Source organism: Labeo rohita, chromosome 9 (genome assembly GCF_022985175.1).
Source record: "Labeo rohita strain BAU-BD-2019 chromosome 9, IGBB_LRoh.1.0, whole genome shotgun sequence".
NCBI lineage: Eukaryota > Metazoa > Chordata > Actinopteri > Cypriniformes > Cyprinidae > Labeo > Labeo rohita.
Window position 1 is genome coordinate 14,974,689 of NC_066877.1, and position 21,009 is coordinate 14,995,697.

General features: G+C 37.6%; 4 protein-coding genes across 4 annotated transcripts; 2 read left to right on the forward strand and 2 right to left on the reverse strand.

Moving 5' to 3' along the window:
- Positions 1–4,166: 4,166 nt before the first annotated feature.
- crygm5 (crystallin, gamma M5) lies at positions 4,167–5,306 on the reverse strand. The gene is made up of 3 exons (XM_051119493.1): positions 5,297–5,306; positions 4,826–5,074; positions 4,167–4,745 (listed from the first exon to the last, which is right to left on the reverse strand). Exons 1-3 carry the CDS (start codon positions 5,303–5,305, stop codon positions 4,470–4,472), a joined length of 534 nt encoding a protein of 177 aa, XP_050975450.1. The 5' UTR covers position 5,306; the 3' UTR covers positions 4,167–4,469.
- Positions 5,307–7,106: 1,800 nt separating this feature from the next.
- On the reverse strand, positions 7,107–8,048 carry crygm3 (crystallin, gamma M3). Its single transcript, XM_051119502.1, has 3 exons — positions 8,014–8,048; positions 7,535–7,774; positions 7,107–7,448 (listed from the first exon to the last, which is right to left on the reverse strand). Exons 1-3 carry the CDS (start codon positions 8,020–8,022, stop codon positions 7,173–7,175), a joined length of 525 nt encoding a protein of 174 aa, XP_050975459.1. The 5' UTR covers positions 8,023–8,048; the 3' UTR covers positions 7,107–7,172.
- A 2,161-nt stretch (positions 8,049–10,209) lies between these two features.
- On the forward strand, positions 10,210–11,196 carry crygs4 (crystallin, gamma S4). The gene is given in 7 exon segments (XM_051119638.1): positions 10,210–10,228; positions 10,360–10,429; positions 10,513–10,586; positions 10,588–10,618; positions 10,620–10,754; positions 10,870–11,091; positions 11,093–11,196. Coding segments are annotated over 6 exon segments (531 nt in total). The 5' UTR covers positions 10,210–10,228; positions 10,360–10,414; the 3' UTR covers positions 11,147–11,196.
- A 4,426-nt stretch (positions 11,197–15,622) lies between these two features.
- On the forward strand, positions 15,623–16,650 carry crygs3 (crystallin, gamma S3). The gene is made up of 3 exons (XM_051119544.1): positions 15,623–15,751; positions 15,834–16,076; positions 16,304–16,650. Exons 1-3 carry the CDS (start codon positions 15,716–15,718, stop codon positions 16,574–16,576), a joined length of 552 nt encoding a protein of 183 aa, XP_050975501.1. The 5' UTR covers positions 15,623–15,715; the 3' UTR covers positions 16,577–16,650.
- Positions 16,651–21,009: the final 4,359 nt, after the last annotated feature.

Here is a 21,009-nt window from a genome sequence, read left to right on the forward strand (position 1 = left end):
TTGCTCACATACGTGCCTTTAACAGTAGACAGGGGTCATCATGGGCACTCTGACCAGTCTGCGGCTGCCTAGCCCCATATGCAGCAAACTGTGATGCACTGTGTCTTCTGACACCTTTCTATCATGGCCAGCATAAAAAGTTAGCTACAATACTATAGCTACCCTCTATGTGATTGGACCAGACATGCGGGCCTCAATTACAACTGCATTAATAATGTCATAGCTCGCCTTGTTGGCAGAGGCTATTTACACTAACTCTGCCCACTAACGTGTGGTTGGACTATACAACATTGCAAGAGACACCTGATCAATAACAGCTCCAGTACTGTAGGCAGTAAAGCATGTAGCATTGGTGTTTTGATGCCATCTAACTTGAGTTCGAATCTGTCTTTTGCAGAAATAATTTCACCAAACAGACAGCGTGGTGCTGATCAATTAAAATGAATATAATATATACACACAAATACGGATAAAACATTAGCTAAGCACTATAACGACATGACATTCACAAAGCAGTCTTGAGTGAAATGATTTGCGCAGACATAAACTTATTTAAGCAGATTTTGAAGGTGTATTACCTTGAAAAATAAAAGTAATCCACTGTGTCCTCAGTGGCTCAGATGTTGAGAGAAAATTAATACTCTTATATTCAGCCTTACATTCAAACACAGAATACAGGGATTGCTTACGAGACATTGGCCACATTTACACAGATCTTGATGGCCAATTCCGATTTTGTGATTTTGTGAATTTTTTAGACGACATGCTTACGTTTCTTTTAAAAGTGACCCGTATCCGATGTGTGCATTTTACACTGCACTTCGTGAAACAAACCAGAAATAGCATATATGACATACATGACAGACGCAAATGCAAGTATGCGATTCATATATGATTTATTTCCACATACGAATGAGGCCTGAAACTGATCGGAGAATATTGGAATCCATGTGATTTTTTTCCTACTTACACGGTCATGGGCCATATCCGATCTGTGCCACATGAGAGGAAAAAATCGGAATTGGGTCTCTTGAACCATGCAGTGTAAATGCAGCCATTGTTGACCTTACAGCTGCTCAAGCGCTGAGAAAATGGACAGCGTACAATCAAACACAATTCGCTGAGAGCCTAAACTATGGCAGTGCAGGACTGTTATTCAGTGGCTGTGGGCGGCGCCTAAACAATGTAACATCACACTGCTTTGGGAATCAAAACCACGTGCCTAATGAGACTGGTTTGATTTAATTGGGATTAAAAAATAAGGATTGGGTGTTTTTTTTTATCATTGTAGGGTAGTTGTGTTCACATACTGCCAACATACATTTATGTCCAAACACCATGCAAAAGTGGATTTTGCATAATATGTGCCCTTTAAGTGTACAATAGACATGCAAACAATTAGGAATACTCTCTCCTAGCCGAGACGTACATAGGGGAGTGTCTACTTGGCCTGACCACCGCTCCTTTCCCCCCACAGGCTAAGTTGTCCTTCTAGCAGACAGAGTACTGAATCTGGCTTGAGTGAAGGGGGAATGAATTTCAATCCACAATAAAAGCATTCTGTTATCGAATCACTCTGCTACTCCACATCCATGCTCAAACCCTACCTAAACTCACCTGGCAGCTAGTAAACATGCGTTCTGAGTTTCCTTTGTTCCAGTGTGTCGACATTGAAGTTATAATTCGATCTATGGTCAAACTGCAGAAATGTTTTTCTGTGTTGGAGTTTGTTTTTATTGGTAGTGTCTTGCTCCTATTCTATTGATTATTTAGCTTGTTGTTTCTGTAAAAGAGTGGACAAGCAATCTAGTGAAGTAGCCAGTTCTGTAAAATTATTGTATATTATGCAATCATGTTTTTTTTTTCCTTTCACGGTTAAATAACCATGCTTCTTTTAAGATGAAGGATGATGGTGGATCTCCTCCCAGAACTGTATCTAGGCATTAGTGAGCTCCTAGACCAGGGGTGCTCAACCCTGATTCTGGAGATCGACCTTCCTGCAGAGTTCAGCTCCAACCCTGACCAAACACACCTGAACCAGCTAATTGGGATCTGAAAGAGCACTTGATAATTACAGACAGGTGTGTTTGATTAGGGTTAAAACTAAACTCTGCAGGAAAGTCGATTTGCAGGAACAGGGTTGGGCACCCCTGTCCTAGACAGTCTGTGGTGCTTTTTAGCAGCTTCGGATGCTCCGATACATAATATCCCTGAGGTTCTTAATTGGACTCAGGTCTGGGAATGTGAGGGACAGTCAATATCTTTATCATCAAAGGCATCAATGCCTTTATCATCCAGAAACTGCCTATACACACCACAGTGGTTCCCAACCACGTTCCTGGACACTTCCCAACACTTCATGTTGTCCATGTCTCCTTACTCAAACACACCTGATTCAGATCAACAGCTCATTAGTAGAGACCAAGACCTGAAATGGGTTTGTCAGACAAAGGAGAGATGCAAAATGTGCAGTGTTGGGGGGCCTCCAGGAACGTAGTTGGAAACCACTGACACACTATACGAGCCTGGGTATTGTCATACATTAGGAGGAACACAGAAACCACTGTAACGGATTAAGGTCTGACAATGCTCTGAGGATTTCATCCCAGTACCTTACAGCTGTGAGGGTACCATTGACTAGCACGTGGAAGCCAGACCATCAGCAACACACCACCAAACTGGTCATACAGGATGATGTTGCAGGCAGCTTAAAGGGGTCAGAAGATGCAAAATTAACTTTTACATGTTGTTTGAACATAAATGTGTTTTGGCAGTGTGTGTACACAACCTGGTTATAATGATAAAAATCCACCCAGTTGTTTTTATTTAATCCCTATAAAAAATATCCCCTTTTTAAAATCAAGCTATTCTCAGCTTCTTAGCTTGTGACACCACACAGACAAAGGGCTGCTCCCACTATATTTGTCTGACATGGCCGGCTTACATTAGACCCGCCCTAAGTGAGCTGAGAACAGTTCACCATTGTGACGATGCCGGAGTAGGGGAAGACAAGAATGTCCTCTAAGTGGTTCAGGTGTTAATTTAATAATGAACACAGCAGTCGTCATTTACTCCCGACATCTGAGCCGCTGAAGATGCAGAGGATTAACGTTACTTTTGTTTTTGAGGGGAATGTGCCTCTCGATCTGCCTAAATGCATCCAAGTTTGTGCAAATCATTCATGATGCAGCTTCACATACAGAAGAAGTGAGTAAAAGGGTTTTTTTTATGAATCTTTGCAAATCACCTTTCCTAATAATGTGCTAGTTAGCAAATTTTGCGGCTAAACATGGCTAAAGTAAAGATTACAGCTTGTCACCCCACGGAAGAGAGGGGCGAGGTGAGCAGAGCTCATTAACATTTAAAGGAACGTGCAACAGAACAGGTAGCTGTGAACAGAGCTGATTCTGAGAAGGTTAAAAAGGATGTTTTTTAAAAATTTTAACCAAATTTTAACCAAAGCATGTTATAGACCAGGGGTGGCGAACGTCGGTCCTGGAGAGCCGCAGCCCTGCAGAGTTTTGCTTTAACCCTAATCAAAGTCAAGGTCAAAAAGCTACAGGCAGGTGAGATTTTATTAGGGTTGGAGCTGAACTCTGCAGGGCTGCTGCTCTCCAGGACCGAAGTTCGCCACCCCTGTTATAGACTTTTATTCCATGATCTGAATACTGGATTCTGATTGGCTGGCAGGTATGCAGTAAAACCGTTTAATGCACAGGTAGTTCCAAGTCAGTTTAATCACCGTTCTATATTAATGCGTTGCTTTAATTGGTGTATACTAGCCAACACATCACTTGTACACAAACGCACACAGAGAGTTTGCATCCGATGACCCCTTTAAAACTTTATAAACTGTAATCTCTAGTTTCCACTAACTATCGTATATGCATTCATGAGAGAGTGGTGTTCCAGCATATAACGTAGGATGTAGACGTAGTGTAAGCTCTGTTAAAGAGTGACGAAAATGGAAGCACAGAGGAAAGATCAAAACAAAACACTGGTCATGAATTAGAAGTACAAAATGAGGATTTGTAAAGAAAAATGTCAGAGGATTTAGATGTAAGACAAGACTGGTTTTCCTTTGCTGTAAAGAAAACTTGGTACTTGTGAGACCTTTGATCGATTTATTTATTTTCATATTTTACTTTACAATCTCCTCACAGAGAAATCTGTATCCATGTGTATATTTCGCGAAAGCAATGATTTAATGAACCTTATCATCACATTAGATGATCAACAAAATTAGATATTACTGTAATAAATCAGATGCATGTTAACCAACATGTGGCAGTACAGCTTCCACAAACCAAAGCTGGTTTGTCATACATTTTGTTCAAAAATATAACATGTAGTAGTAAGTGGTTTTTGACGTTATACTGTAGATCCTAGGCACAGTTGAGATTTAGTGTCACAACATTTCTTGTTGGGAAACTTATGGAACTCTTTCCTTGTAGCAGGTATCATTTATTTCAACAGGACTCCATGATGCGTCTGATGGAACAAATTTTCACTGAGCCTAGACCCATGTTATTAAAGCTGCTGTACTCCCCTGGCCTGATGTATATCATTCTGCCTTCAAAATTGGGCTGTTCATACAGAAGCCAGTGGCCATGTGTGACATTGCAGGACTGGCAGTCGGGCATGTGAAAACGTTCCTGAACCGACTCACAGTCATCCATCAACTCATACTTTTGTCCAACAAAGTTCTCCCTTTCAAAGATTCTCATTCTAAATGTCCCTTTATGCTGCAAGGAAAAATGTAATTATTTAGTAATTTTATTACATCAATTTACTTAACAAAAACACTTTTTTTTTAAAGAATTACCATTGGGATCATTCTGCAAGATCGAATGCAGTCGCTGATGCTTGCATCCATGATCCGCTGGTTATCAGGATACTCTCCTCTTCTTACCAGCATTTGGTGACCCATGAAGTTAGAGCGCTCATAGACCATAAAGCAGCCGCTTTCCACTCTACACGAGCAGCAGCGGCTGAGGTATGAGGTCACCTCAGGGCAGTCACCACTGGTCTCATAGTTTTGACCATGGAAGTTTCTGTCCTCATAGAATATGATCTGAAAAGCATAGTGACAAAAAGACATGCTTACAATGGATATGCTACTCTTTGTTCTTTACTTTGCTTGTTAATCCATTTGATAAGTACATTGTCCTAATGTTCCTCCATTAACACAGCTGATATTGTAAAATCAATGTAGATCTTATTTCCATGTGACTTGGTCTAAATGCTAATGCCATTTAAAACCACATTTGTCTTCTTCAACATAGTTATCTCCTACCTTTCCCATGATTTTGCATTTGTTTCTATAGTGCCAGTGTTACTGTGTTGCTTTTATACTCAACTTAAATGCTAAAAATCTATAGCCCATTGTTTGAACATCTCACTCAGCAATTCTATTTTTTTCTAAACTAGTCTACAAGTAGTTACCAGAACTGTTAACTCCCTGTACCAGTTGTGTCTTTTCTTGGTTGTAGGCCAGGTGGAGGAGGACAACTACTGATGTGTCATTCACTGTACATTTGAAACATGAAATAGAAACATATATATCTCAGTAATAAAAGATTAATGAAATATTTCAATAATAAAAGATGAACATTGTCAAGCATATCAGTCCTGCCTTAAGAGGTCTAAAGTTCTACTACTGCCAAACTGGGTTATTTTAGCTTATTGGTGATTGTTAAAATATGAGACTGGGAAATTAAACTAAAAACAGAAAGATTCAGTTATGAACCAGACACCATGGAGATTCATAAGTTCAAGTTTACTGTAATCTTAATAATTTTGTTTGTTTTGTGTAATATATACAGTGAAATTTATAAAACCCTTTGATAACATGACAGGATCAAAACTATCTATTTTCATGTGGTATAGATTTTTATGGAAGACCATTTCTGCTGCTGAATAAAAAATAAAAATAAAAACTTTTTTTCTCACAATTCTGACTTTTTTTCCTCGCAATTGCGAGTTTACATCTGACAATTCTGACTTTTTTCACAGAATTGCATGATCCAGTTTGCAATTCAGACCTTTTTCTCAGAATTGTGAGATATAAACTCGCAATTGCATCAGAATTGCAAGATATTAAGTCCCAATTTTGACATTTTTCTCAGAATTGCATGATATAAACTCAGTAGCGAGAGATAAAGTCAGAATTGCGAGAATTTTCTTTTCTCATTTTTTGCGAATTTGTATCTAACACTTCTTTTTTCTTGCAGTTGTGAGTTTATTTCTTGCAATTCTGACTTTTTTTCTCAGAATTGTGAGATAAACTTGCAACTGAAAGTTATAAAGTCCAATTTTGAGGGGAAAAACTGTGTTTTTGGAATTGCAAGTTTATATCTGTATATTCTGTTTATATCTGTATATATCTCTATATTTTTCCTCAGAATTGTAAGATATAAACTCACAGTTCTGAAAAATGAAGTCAGAATTGCGAGATATAAACTCACAATTCAGACTTTTTTCACAGTTACCTTTTTTTTTCCCAGTTACCTTTTGTTATTTTTTATTCAGTAAAGGGCTTCCATACTTTTTAAGAGTTGATCTCCATCATTGTCTTAATAAACAGATCTAGTTTTTTAATTTATGTGTGTAGGACAGGTTGATTATTCAGAATAGTATTTCACAGTATCTTTACATTGTTGTACACAAGTATTGTTTTACATGCATGCAGACATTAAAATAATCAATGCCTTGTTCCCCCATGTCTATTCTTATGTTATATTTGGGGGCTTTTTGCCTTTATTTGGAAAAGAGGAGGGAGAGAATCTGGACCGGGAAAGGACCTCAACAACTTGGGCATGAGCATTTTGGTAATACAACACAATCAATATAATGTCACGATATAACGATTCAGCTGTCTGCATGACACCTAACTAGAATTATTAATATATACATTTTTAGAATTATGTTTTAGTGTGTATAATGATTGATTGAGTCTATTCACAGCAGACTATGACCTGCTTCTTCATTTGGACATTGATGTTATAAACTGAACTGATGCTACAAATGTTTCTTTTCCATTGGTTTGCATATTTTTGACACTAATTGTAGAGCTTAAAGTGGTGAAAACAGGCCAAGAAAAGAGATTAAATGCATGGTGAGAAATTTATTGTTTATGCTTACATAATCATTTATGTTTTCAGACTGTGAATTTAACACAAGTCCATGATTCTTCTAACAGAGCTGAATCTGACGTTGCTGTAGCCCATATCCCTGAAGCTCCTGTACTCTCCAGGTCTGAAGTATATCATCCTTCCTCTGTAGTGGGGCTGCTCGTACATGAGCCAGTGGCCGTCCATCACGTGGCAAGACTGGCAGTCAGTCATGCGATAGTGGTCCATGAAGGAATCGCAGTCATCTGTCAGCTCGTACATCTGACCTCCGAAGTTCTCCCTCTCGTAGATCCTCATTCTGTAGGGTCCTCTGTACTGTAAGTTGAAAAGAAATGTATATTTTCAGTCTGAGTCAATGCTTTTATAATACTATTATCATTACTGTTACATTTTTTTGTTACCTGAGGAACCATGCGACAGGACCTGATGCCATCACTCATTCCCATGCGCATGCAATCAGCATACTCGCCCCTTCTCATAAAGAACTGGTTTCCCATGTAGTTAGGACGGTCATAGACCACAAAGCAGCCGCTCTCCACTCTGCATGAATGGCAGCGGCTGAGGTAGGTAGACATATCAGAGCAGTCACTGCTGCACTCATAGGAGCGACCCTGGAAGTTCCTGTCTTCGTAGAAGATGATCTACCAAGCAAAAAAAGAGAATATTGCAATATAAGTTGTCTGTCTGTAAACAGTAATCTTTAACAGTTAATTAACTGGCTCGTAATGTGTATTAGAGCTTGTTTATGTAGTAAATGTTGAATAGCATAACCTAAAACATATTTATTCAAAATTCAAAAACACTGCATTTAACAAACTTATAGAAGATTTAGCTTTTTTGGCACCTCTTCTCCACTGGATTAAGGCCACTCAATACATACCTTGCCCATGTTTGCTAGTCTTCGTGGGATTCTGTCCAGTTGCTGTCTGTCTGACTGCTGCCTTTTATACTTTATAAGCTGATAATGGTTTTTGTCATTCAAATGCCCTGGAACCTGATGATCAAGCAGGTCTGTGTCATTTCTGTTAATTTAAATTGTGCAATCACAGCCTACATGAAACAAATAGAATGAAAGACAAACAGAAAGAGAGAGTGAGAGAGAGAAGGCAAATGAGAGTGAGAAAGCAAGAGAAATTACGTTGGCCAGGAGTTACCAAGTCTGAAGAAATCCTTAAAGTAACATTTTCCACTTTTCCAGGTTCATGAAGAGTCGTATTTCCTCTGTATTTTTATTCAAGTAAATCTAAATAAATGTCACATTCATGTCAAATGAACTAAAATTATACATTATGTAATTTTTTGCATAAAGAGATCTGCACGTACAGTGTGCTTTAAATGATTTGAGTTTTCTCTTCACATAACTATAGTCAAGTTCAACAATTGTACCAAGAGAGGTCACCAGAAGTAACAATGCAAAATGCAAAGCAAAAATGTAAATGTTTTGACATAATACACCCCATATTTGTCCTTTTTTAAGTCCCCCTTTTCCCTTCCTGCACTTTCAAGTAGAATTATTTGAAATTTCTGCTTTATTTGATGGCTGCTTAGACATTACATGAATGTTCTGTCAAACTCTGTCCCTAATGTGTGCAGAAAACTTTTCAGCTGTACCTGTACCTAAGCCAAATGAAATGGGTTATTGGTAAAATTCAAGGGAGCGCAATGGGTTTAAATGACAATGTGTTGCACTCAAATAATTACAAAAAAGTGGTTTAAATGACAAGGAAAATTATTTATAGTACAATTACTTTTGACCAATAGGCGGTGCTGTTACCAAATTGATAAAACATTGTCATGGCATTGTGGCACTGAATAAAGAAGAATATTTAATTTTAGTAGACTAAATCACAGTAAAGTGGATAAACTTATTACAGGTTCAAAAAAGTATATTATTGATTAAATTCCAAATTGCAACAATGTACAGCGTGTCCAACATTGGAAACATGGGTATTATTGCATTAGAAATAACTAAAGGAATCTAAAGCATCATGAATGTAATTAATTAATAAATAATCAGTTAATTAATTTAGATACTGCCATAAACATCTTAGGTACTCTCAGGGCATAATGCCAAGGATATAGCTTTATTTCTATGCTGTCACATTACATGAAAAATTATTTTGTGTATCAGAAGATTACAATTTTTTTCCACAATGGCCTTACAATGATCTATCTTTAACATTAAACGAATTAGACACCTCGTAAAATATGAATGCAAAAACCTTGGATTTAATGTAAATAATTTCAAGATTTAAAAAAAATATATATTATTTTTTTTATCTATTCGATTCAAAAGTTATTAGCAGACATTAATAAAAGGGATGTTTCAACACTATCTCATGATCAATCCATACATATTTTACAAGTTGTCTAGTTTGTACGACCTCACTCGTTTGATTTTGTACAATTTCTGTGAGGAGCAGGGTTAGGGGTGGTCATTCATACAAATTCCCACGAATCTGCCACCTTGCAAAACATTTTTTACAAATCATACAAATTCACACCAGTGAGGTTGTACGAATTAGACACCTCGTAAAATATGAATTGCTGTGAAATCGGGTTGGATGATTTCAGACACTACCCAAAACTGTGAAAAACTTTTTTATCACACAGTTCTAGTATCTGTATAATAAGAGTTCTGTTTATACATCTTTTTGCAGTCTGCTGATTTCTATTTCCATATGTAAACATGCACTAGTCGGACATGTTTAACTTTTGCACTTGAGTCTTGCATGTGACAGTAATAAGAAATTAAACTTTAAAAACGTGTTTCTGCAGAGCTTGCATTCGACTGCCCTGCATCTCACATTTTTAAATGAATTCAAAGTGTTCTGTGTGAATGGCCCCTAGGAGACACAGTCGATGTCTCAACACCAGTGCTTGGCCTCTAAACCCTCTTTGATGGATGCCATGGTTGCCAGTCATAACAGTGATTTTGCTAGAGCTGATAGTGTGAGGGTGCTGTCGGCAAACATTTGAATGCATATTTCTGTAGTAAGACAAATCAGCCTGAGCTGGCTAAGTAGACAAACACTAGTTTAATCAGTGTGTAGTGGCATGTTGTACAAGCCTGAGGTTGGGGTTCACTGGCTGAGGTTGGGATGCTTGGTACTCACAATTTAATTGTTGAACAAATCTATGATTCAGTGCTTTAGAACAATACACTGAGCTTAGATATGTTTTTGAATTGCTGATTAAATTTTTTACAACCTGTGCCTTTGTTCAGGACTTGTATAAAGAGACTACAGCAGGGTTTGCTATCCAACATTTCACATCTGACAATGACGACTGAGAGCGTAAGTGCCTCTTTCTCCCTGACTGCCTGTGTCATGATTCTTTAGCACAATGTAAACTGTCAGTGTTGTGTTTCATCTGACAGATTGTGTTCTACGAAGACAGGAACTTCCAGGGAAGATCCTATGAGTGTAAGGGAGACACAAGTGACCTTCATTCTTTTTAGCCGCTGCAATTCTGCAAAGGTGAAGGGGGGGCTTTTGGGTCCTGTATGAGCGGCCAAACTACATGGGCTATCAGTATATCCTGGTCCCAGGGGAGTATCCAGATTATCACCATTGGATTGGCTTCAATGATTGTGTCCGTTCTTGCCGTCTACTCAGGCATGTAAGTCCAGTGGCACCACACGTGATCATTTTGAATTGCTCTCAGTATGTCTGTGTCTATAATTTAGCAGTATGGTTAAGTGTGTACATAGAAACATCATTTGTATCTCCTCCAGGTTACTGGACATCTCAAGGTGAAGCTCTTTGAGAGGCCCAATTTCGATGGCCAAACATGGGAAGTTACAGAAAGCACCCCGTCCATTCAGGAACGTTTCCTCTGCAGAGAGATCAATTCCTGCAAGGTCCAGGAAGGTCCCTGCGTGTTCTTCGAGCATGCAAACTACCGTGGCCGCCAGTACCTCCTTGAGAAGGGAGACTACAGGCGCCACACTGAATGGGGGGGCCATGCATCCCACTGTGGGCTCTATTCGTCATATCGCCACAGACTGTTAAATTAAAAAAACAAACTGAAAAACACTGAAAAATAAAAATATTTGAAGAGGCATTTATTTATATGGGTCATGTCTATTTTTGACTGGTTGCCATAAAACAGCAGAAAGCTGAAGTGCTCCTAACATATTTTAGTTACATTAAAAAAAAATTTTACAAGCTAGTTTATCATTTATAGTTATACAAATGACTGCTTTGTAAAGTCAAATCAAGTTTATACAATAAAGATTGTTTCAAAGCAGCTTTACAATACTGAACAGGAAAGTAACAGAATCAATAATCCTTTCACACATACAGTCTTTACTGGTTAATTACCAGTAAATTACAGTTAAGAGATCATACGTGTGAAAAGACCTTTTCAAAAATATCGGTGAATTCATTTTGGCAATTTACCGATGTGAGAAGTTGTAGAATTACCAGTAAATTACCAGTAATGTGCTCTGTGTGAACACAGAACAAGATAACTGGTAAGAGCACATACAAGTACAGAATTGGATTCTGGGCCAGTCATAACATTCTGATGCATTCACTCTGTGCTGTTTATGGAAGTCAAAGAAATGTCTAAGAAACGTCACGTCATAACTGATGTATTTGGGCTCCCAAGTAGGACCCCAAATACGTCCGTTATGACATAACGTCGTAGAGTACGACTGAAGGGAACGAGAGTTACAGACGTAACCGAGACGTTGTCTGACTCAGACATATATCAGACAAACAACAAAAGTCCAATTCCTAAACAACTTACAAAGCAAATCAAAATCAGTTATTACATAAATAGAAGATTATATGAGGTAATCGTTTAAATTATGCATTATATACAACATTCTAGATAACTTTGTATTTACACTGATGTCAAAAGGCTATTTTCAGTATTTCCACAGACTGTGATCAGATATTTTACTGTATAATCATATATTAATTTCTATAATTGCATATTGCCTTATAATAGCATATAATTTACAACCCCAAATCAGAAAAAGTTGGGACAGTATGGAAAACGCAAATAAAAAAAGAAAGTAGTGATTTCTAAATTTACTTTGACTTGTATTTCATTGCAGACAATATGAACACAAAATATGTCATGTTTTGTCTGGTCAGCTTCATATCATTTGTAAATATACGTCCTTTCCTGTCATTCTGACCTGCAACACATTCCAAAAAAGGTTGGGACAGGAGCAATTTAGGGCTAGTAATCTGGTAAATTGATTAAATAATGATGTGATTTCAAACAGGTCATGTCAACAGGTGATTGTAATTATGATTTGGTACAAAAGCAGCATCCAAGAAAGGTCTAGCCCTTTAGGAGCAAAGATGGGCCGAGGATCGCCAGTTTGCCAACAAATACGTGAGAAAATTATTGAAATGTTTAAAAACAATGTTCATCAAAGAAAGATAGGAAGACATTTGGATATTTCACCTTCAACAGTGCATAACATAACCAAAAGATTCAAAGAATCTGGAGCAATTTCAGTGCATAAAGGACAAGGGCGCAACCGTGATCTCCGATCCCTCAGGCGGCACTGCATCAAGATTCGTCATTCATCTGTAAGCGATATAACCACATGGGCTCAGGACTACTTTGGCAAACCTTTGTCAAGTACCACAATACGTAGTTACATCCACAAATGCCAGTTAAAACTGTACTGTGCCAAAAGGAAGCCCTGTTAACAGTGTCCAGAAGCGCCGTCGACTTCTCTGGGCTCGGAGGCATCTGGGATGGACCATCACATAGTGAAAACGTGTACTGTGGTCAGATGAATCAGTATTTCAGGCATTTTTTGCGAGAAATGGACGCCGTGTGCTCCGGATCAAAGAAGAAAAGGATCATCCAGACTGTTACCAGCAACAAGTCCAAAAGCCAGGGTCTGTCATGGTATGGGGTTGTGTCAGTGCCCTTGGCAAAGGTAACTTGCACTTCTGTGATGGCACCATTAATGCTGAAAAGCACAATATGCTGCCTTCAAGAAGACATCTTTTCCAGGGACGCCCATGCATATTTCAACAAGACAATGCAAAACCACATTCTGCACACATTACAAAGTCCTGGCTGCGGAGGAAGAGGATACAGGTACTTGACTGACCTGCCTGCAGCCCCGACCTGTCTCCAATAGAGAATGTGTGGCGCATTTTGAAGCGCAAAATGCGACAACGAAGACCCCGTACTGTTGCCCACCTTAAGACTTGTTTGCAGGAAGAATGGGACAAAATTACACCTGAAACACTTCATCACTTGGTGTCTTCAGTCCCTAAACGTCTTTTAAGTGTTGTGAAAAGGAATGGCAACATTACAAAGTGGTAAATGCTTTACTGTTCCAACTTTTTTTGAAATGTGTTGCAAGAACCAAAATTGGCATACGTGTTTATTTTGAGAAAAAAAATAAAAAATCATGAGGAACACATTAAATAATGCGCTGTTGTATTGTCTGCAATGAAATACAAGTCAAAGTAAATTTAGAAATCACTACTTTCTTTTTTTTTATTTGCGTTTTCCATACTGTCCCAGCTTTTTCTGATTTTGGGTTGTAATTCTTTTTATTTACATAACATATATTTTATGGAAATATGGTATTTGCTGTTATTTGTACTTCTGCAACAGTACAACAATGAAAAAGTATCTATAACTATTTACAATGTAACCCATTATCAAACTTAGTGTACAGTAAATAGCCGATGCCTTGTTTTAAAATTCTGTGTATGTAGGTTTGGTACAGTGTTATTTTAGTATCACTGGGATAATATTCTAGCTTTTAACTGATATTTTATAAAAAAAAAATATATATATATATATATTTTAAATATATCTTATGAATATTTATTTTTTGAGTATTTATTGTCGAGTAGTTTGTGTGTGTGTGTGTGTGTGTGTATACACTAACCAAAATTAGAAATTTGTTGTTTGACCCAAAAACAAATTGTTTTTGACCCCATTTTTCATGAGCTGAACTCAAAGATCTAAGACTTTTTCTATGTACCCAAAAGGCCTATTTCTGTCAAATATTGTTTACAAATTTGTCTAAATCTGTGTTAGTGAGCACTTCTCCTTTGCCGAGATAATCCATCCACCTCACAGGTGTGGCATATCAAGATGCTGATTAGACAGCATGATTATTGCATAGGTGTGCCTTAGGCTGGCCACAATAAAAAGCCACTCTAAAATGTGACAATCGGTTTGCATAACCAAAGAATTTCTGCACAGCTGTAAGAAACCGTCTCAGGAAAGCTTATCTGCATGCTCTTCGTCCTCATCGGGATCTTGATCTGACTGCAGTTCGTCGTCGTAACCGTCTTGAGTGGGCAAATGCTCAAATTCGATGGCGTCTGGCACTTTGGAGAGGTGTTCTCTTCACGGATGAATCACGGTTTTCACTGTACAGGGCAGATGGCAGACAGTGTGTATGGCATCGTGTGGGTAAGTGGTTTGCTGATGTCAGCGTTGTGAATCGAGTGGCCCATGGTGGCGGTGGGGTTATGGTATGGCATATGTTATTGACAACAAACAAAGGTGCATTTTATTGATGGCATTTTGAATGCACAGAGATACCGTGACAAGATCCTGAGGCCCATTGTTGTGCCATTCATCCACGGCCATCACCTCTTGTTGCAGCATGATAATCCACAGTGCATTATCATGCTGCAACTTGAGGTGATAGTAGTGGATGAATAATGGGGAGGTAATGGACCCCATGTTGCAAGGATCTGTACACAATTCCTGGAAGCTAAAAACATCCTAGTTCTAGCATGGCCAGCATATTCACCAGACATGTCACCCATTGAGCATGTTTGTGATGCTCCGGATAAGCATATACGACAGCATGTTCCAGTTCCTGCCAATATCCAGCAACTTCGCACAGCCATTGAAGAGGAATGAACCAACATTCCACAGGCCACAATAAACAACCTGATCAACTCTATGCGAAGGAGATGCATTTTACTTTTAGTTTATGCTATTTATACTTCTGACTACAATAACCCTGGTTTTCACGGCAGCTTGATTGCCTCAGTGTGTTGTGTTAAGCTGAATAAAAAAAGTCTTACCACAGCTTCATTTGACCTTTTCATTAATACATGGCAGAGCGTTCCCATATTTTTTTTTACAGTAAAACATTTTATTGTATTATTACAAGAACATAAATATAACATACAGCTTATTTACGGTTTCTGTGTTATTGTTTAATTGTTAAGTTAACCTGCAGTCTAACAGTAGAGCAAGAGTTTGGGGAGGAGCGTACAAATGCAAATGCATCAGTTCATTCGGGATGTGTTACACCTCATACAATATGAGCATGTGGCTAGACGCCAATGCTGCTCCAACTATGCCAGTACCAGCATCTGGAAAACAATTTAATTAGCCCAATAAATATTTTCTGGACTCAGCCATTGCACAATCAAAAGGTCAGGGTTCCATACAATGGCCGCCGCATTAATCTGCAGGAACAATCTAGAGACAATCGCAGTATCAGCTGTTGCTGCGGCCATTCATATAACAATGATTTGCCTGGCAGAGCAACTCAATGTGAAACATATAAATCTCGCTCATTGGCTTTCAATACACAGCATACATCAAAACGAGGAATGAAATTAGCTCTAAACATGGACAGAAGGGGAAAAGTAAGACACATTTTCCTTGCATAAACTGCCTCTGTGATCTTTTCCTTGGCTTAACTATCTTTCTACATCTTCCCCCATACAGATTTTCTTTTATGAGGACAAAAACTTTCAGGGACGTTGCTTTGAGTGCAGCATGGACTGCCCAGAGCTGTCGTCCCACTTCAGCCGCTGTAACTCCATCCGAGTTGAAAGTGGGGCCTGGGTTTTGTATGAACGTCCAAACTTCATGGGCTGCCAGTACATCCTATCCAGAGGAGAGTATCCTGATTACCAGCACTGGATGGGCTACAATGACTCTGTAAGGTCCTGCCGCATGGTGCGAAATGTAAGTCATCCATGTTTGAAGAAACCATAGCTGGGTTATTGTGCCCAATCCTCCTTTTCAGCAAAAACAGTCACCGACATTCAGGAATAGGATTATTGGCCCAAATGCTGAATGACACTGTACTGTTCCCTACTGAAAGTTTATTTTGATTTTGGAGGAGGTTTACACAAATGGCCTACAAGAAATGCACCGTAATAGTATTTGACTATCCACTCTCTCTTTTGTAGCATACTGGCACTTTCCGTATTCGTCTGTATGAGCGGCCTGACTTCCAGGGTCAGATTATGGAGTGCAGTGAGGACTGGCCCTCTCTCTATGACCGCTTCCGTCACCGTGAGATACAGTCCTGTAACGTTCTGGATGGGGCCTGGGTCTTCTATGAGCATCCTAACTATAGGGGACGTCAGTATTTGTTGGAGAGAGGCGAGTACCGCCACTTCACTGACTGGAGTGCTATGCATCCTACTGTGGGCTCCATCCGCCGCATTCAGGAGATTTAGGTCTTTCAGTGTGTAGTTGATTGTTTCCTAACTGTTTAATAAAAAATGACACTGAGCTCACCTAAAGCTCCTGTCTTTTGGGTTGTTTTGTTCCACTTAAAATTCAGCTGGTCTTCAAACAAAGCATTTATAAATGGAATAAAAACAAAAAACATTTAAAAATATAATAAAAATATTATTGTTGTTGTTAATTATTGATTTTTAATTATTATATTGAATTATAGTTAATTATTATTGAAATTAATAATAATAATGTTATACATTTTAATATATTTTAAAAAGTGATCTATACCAGTCTTGTGTCACATGATCTATCAGAAATCATTCTAATATGCTAATTTGGTTTTATGTTTTGATAAAAAGATTTTTTTTCTACAGTATTTATTTGAAATGTAATTATTTTGTAATATTGTAATTGTCGTTACTGTCTCTTTTGAACAATTGAATGTCTCCTTGCTGAATAGAAGTATTAAAAGGATAGTTCATCCAAAAAAAATAATAATAATAAAATTAAATAAAATTAAATTATTAAATCAAATAAAGTTTACTGAGCCTCAAGTTGTTCCAAACCAGAATTTTTATTTTTGGATAAACTATCCCTTACATTTATAAATTAAAAAAATAAAATAAATAAAATAAAATAAAATAAAAAGAACAGTATTTATTTGAAATGTAATTATTTTATAATAATATAATTGTAATTGCCTTTACTGTCTCTTTTGAACAATTTAATGTCTCCTTGCTGAATAGAAGTATTAAAAGTATTAAAACTTCATCCAAAAAAAAAAATATATATAGTAAAATAATAAAATAAAGTAAAAAAAATAATAAAATAAAAATGTACTTATCCTCAAGTTGTTCCAAACCATAATTTTTAATTTTTGGGTAAACTATCCCTTACATTTATAAAATAAAATAAAAATAAAATAAAATAAAAATTTACTGATCCTCAAGTTGTTCCAAACCAGAAAAATAAAATAACATGAAATGAAATAAAATAAAATAAAATAAAATGTGTGTACACGTGTGTCAAATGTTAATCATTTTTTAATTTATTTATTAATTGTCATCTTATAGCTTTCAACATCCGCTGGTAATATAAATCAATACTCACCTCTGTTGATTTTATAATAAGTATAAAAACAATTAAACAACTTCTACATTTCATAAAAAAAAACAAGAAACCTGAATTTACATGTTTTTGAGTACTGTCATGACAAACTGTAAATTTTACAATAAATAAACAATTAATTAATTGAAATATGTTTGATAAATACAGTTGCATGTAAACACTCATGAGTTTAACATTTATTTATAGTCTGCATGACAGATGAAGAATTAGGCTGAAGCAGTGTTGGCAGACGTACGCTAATAATTAAGTATAAAGTATTTGTACAGTAATTTTGACCACTGTACGATGCATGTTCAATTATGGAAAAAAAATGTACAAAAATTTCTGAATTTTGTGACACAAAGGATGGTCGTTGTAATCATATGGCTTCTATAGTCATTGATCTCGCTGTGAGTCCTACGTCTACCATGCCCTACTTTTAAGCCAACGAGCATTTTTAAATAACAAGCATATTTTAAGATCCATGACTGCATCAAATCTGTACCTCAAAAAGATCTGGCAACATCTGATGACAGGGACTCCGAGGTGGATTTTGGACCTTCCCACTAAAGTTATATTTATCTATTTTGGTAATTTGCAGATTATGTCAAGAAGTTATTGGCCTAGATAAATAGCTGTATTCTGTATGTATGATAATTTTAAGCTTCTGGTACAATACTTGGACAACCTGGCAACACTGGGCTGAAGTAAATGCTTTAAAACAAAGGTCGCCGACTCTGTCCTGCAGAGTTTAGCTCTAACCCTGATTAAACACACCTGAACCAGAGCTAATCAAGCTCTTACTAGGTATACTTCAAACTTCCATGCAAGTGTGTTGAGGCAAGTTTGAGCTAGTTTGACAACGGCCCTCCAGGACCAAGTTTGGTGACCCCTGCTTTAAAAAAAAGAACTGCCTCTTCAGGCTTTTTGCTGTACTGACACTGAGGGCAGGAATTTTGTTTTTGCTACCAGTACCTGTTCACATGAATATACATACCACACATGTTTTTAACCATTTGTATGTTAAAAGAATGAGTGCTTGTGTGTTTGCATAGGCAGAGAGCCAGTTGTGCCAGTTGTGTGAGCCATTGCTAGTCAATAGCCCCTGCTAAATCTCCTCATACAATAGTTCAGGCCATGTTGATGACTCAGGAGCTTTGCCAGAGTCCAGCATATACCCAAAGTCCACAATGCTGATGCAGGAGAGAGAGACAAGGGTATGCTGAAACAAAAGGGGCTTTTCTGCACAAAGGCCACCAGCAAGCACTTTTTCGCCGGTGGGCCCACAGGCCAGCACGTATCTGTTGGTCCAGATTCCTCCATAGGCCTCCAGCACTGAATGGAAGGATAGTTCACAAAGTTCACTAACTGGTAGTTGAGCTACTACTTTTTCTGTTAGCCTGACAGCTCCCTCTTGTGGTAGTCTTTTTTTTTCATAACTTTATAACATACGGTGCTCGGATTAATCATAAATGAATCACAAATGGCCATCTTATAGAGGGTTTGCACTTACATCACGGTCAGTTACCCGGATGCTTGGCCACACTGGCGATACTCCGATATAAACAACAGAATCGATTGCATGGTTATGTACTACTGAATACGTTGTTCTGCTAATTTATGCTGTCTAAACCACACACACACACACACACACACAAACACAGGTAGGTGAAATATTATGCTAATATTAATTAATACTGCTCGTACGTATCTTTACCATCTATTAACTTTAGTTTGTCAAAATATTGCGCCTTTTCCTGCTTACTAAGTCCTTCTCTATATGATTTAACAGCTTCCACGTTTTTGTGTTCTGGCATTTGTGGTTTATGAGGACGCAAATGTGTATAATGACATGGGTACTACAACGTAAACATGGTTTATGAGGACACTTCCTGTGTCCCCGTAAAACAAAAGGCTTTAAAAACATACTAAACAGTGTTTTATGAAATTCAAAAAGTTTGCACAGTCTCCTGTGAGGGCTAGGTTTAGGTGTAGGGTAGGTGTAGGGCGATAGAAAATAGGGTTTGTACAGTATAAAAACCATTACGCCTATGGAGAGTCCCAGTAAACCACAAATGCAAGAATGTGTGCCCAGAAATGATAAAAACAAACATGAATATTGTCAAGATTATTGCCCTGGAAATCTTGGCTCATGGCCAACCACAAATGCTTTTTTTTTTTCCTCAGACAGTTGTTGCATTCTTCTCCTTATTTTGTTATAACCTTTGGCAGTCTATAGTACTCCAAATGTTTTTCCCGGTCCGACCGATTAGTACAGCTTTAAACATGACAATAACTGACCATTTTCAGCAGCAATAATGAGCAAAATATGCGAGTTTCATTCGGTTAAGTGGCATTGTTTACGTTCATACGTTCATGGGATGTCACCTCAAGAAGGTCCAAGCCTTGTATGTTTGTTTGTAACTTTAGTAAAATGTTTTTTTCAATATTGCAACACCAAAACATTCACACAAAACCTATTATAAGCAGTGCTAAAAGCAAGTTTAAGGGAGGAATAATAATACATATTAAGCTTGGGTCTCTAAGGGTTTATCTTGCATTTTAAATAAGCAGCTTGAGTTATTTTAGTTGGATGCATCTTCTGCAAGATTTCTCAGTTGCTACCATGTGGTACAGCTATGAATTAACAAGCTGGCAAAGTATGTGCAGGTGTTAATTACCTGGCAGTTGCAATTGGGAACTGCAAGGTCATTGTGGAGACACCCCTGCTGCGATGTTATAGCACTATTAAAAGATGGAGACATCTTTAAATACGCCAGGGATTAATTATAAGATAGGCTTCTAAAGCAGTTGACATATAATGCAATTCGAACCCAGTTACAAAGTCTAATGATGTGTTGTATACAGTAGTAAAAATGTCATATGGTGTGTCACTAGCTTTCTCTAAAGTTAGACTTGTTTGGCCTGCGGTTATTTGTTTTACCATGTGAATGAAATTTAACTTTTTTTTTCTTTATTGTTTTCAGAATCACATTCCTCCAAGACTATTTTTAAACCTCTGAGTCACTGATACAGGTCCACAGCTGAAAGGAATTACTTTAATCCTATGAAAAGAATGTAAAAATAAACTTTCCAGAAAAGACAATTGCCTTGTAAGGAAATGGCGACAGAGTTAGAGGGGGAAAAAGGGGGCCTGGGGGTAAAAAAAACACCATATTAATTTATACAAAGGCCATTTAGTTTCTGCAGTATCAGTGTTGAAAGAGTTGTCTTGGGCATTAGTATTTGCACATGTTTTTTTTTTTTTTCCAGCCTACTCTCAATGTTTATACGCTAATGTTAGAAAGAAACATTTACACAT

What these genes read in the sequence shown, in the direction of transcription:
- crygm5 (XM_051119493.1), bottom strand. An exon ending in CTTGCAGAATGATCCCAATG is followed by an intron (nt 4,746 to 4,825) that starts GTAATTCTTTAA and finishes TTTTCCTTGCAG; the next exon opens with CATAAAGGGACATTTAGAAT.
- crygm3 (XM_051119502.1), bottom strand. An exon ending in CCTGTCGCATGGTTCCTCAG is followed by an intron (nt 7,449 to 7,534) that starts GTAACAAAAAAA and finishes TTCAACTTACAG; the next exon opens with TACAGAGGACCCTACAGAAT.
- crygs3 (XM_051119544.1), top strand. Translation starts at nt 15,716, where the DNA reads ATGAAATTAGCTCTAAACATGGACAGAAGGGGAAAA. An exon ending in ACATGGACAGAAGGGGAAAA is followed by an intron (nt 15,752 to 15,833) that starts GTAAGACACATT and finishes TCCCCCATACAG; the next exon opens with ATTTTCTTTTATGAGGACAA. An exon ending in CCTGCCGCATGGTGCGAAAT is followed by an intron (nt 16,077 to 16,303) that starts GTAAGTCATCCA and finishes TCTCTTTTGTAG; the next exon opens with CATACTGGCACTTTCCGTAT.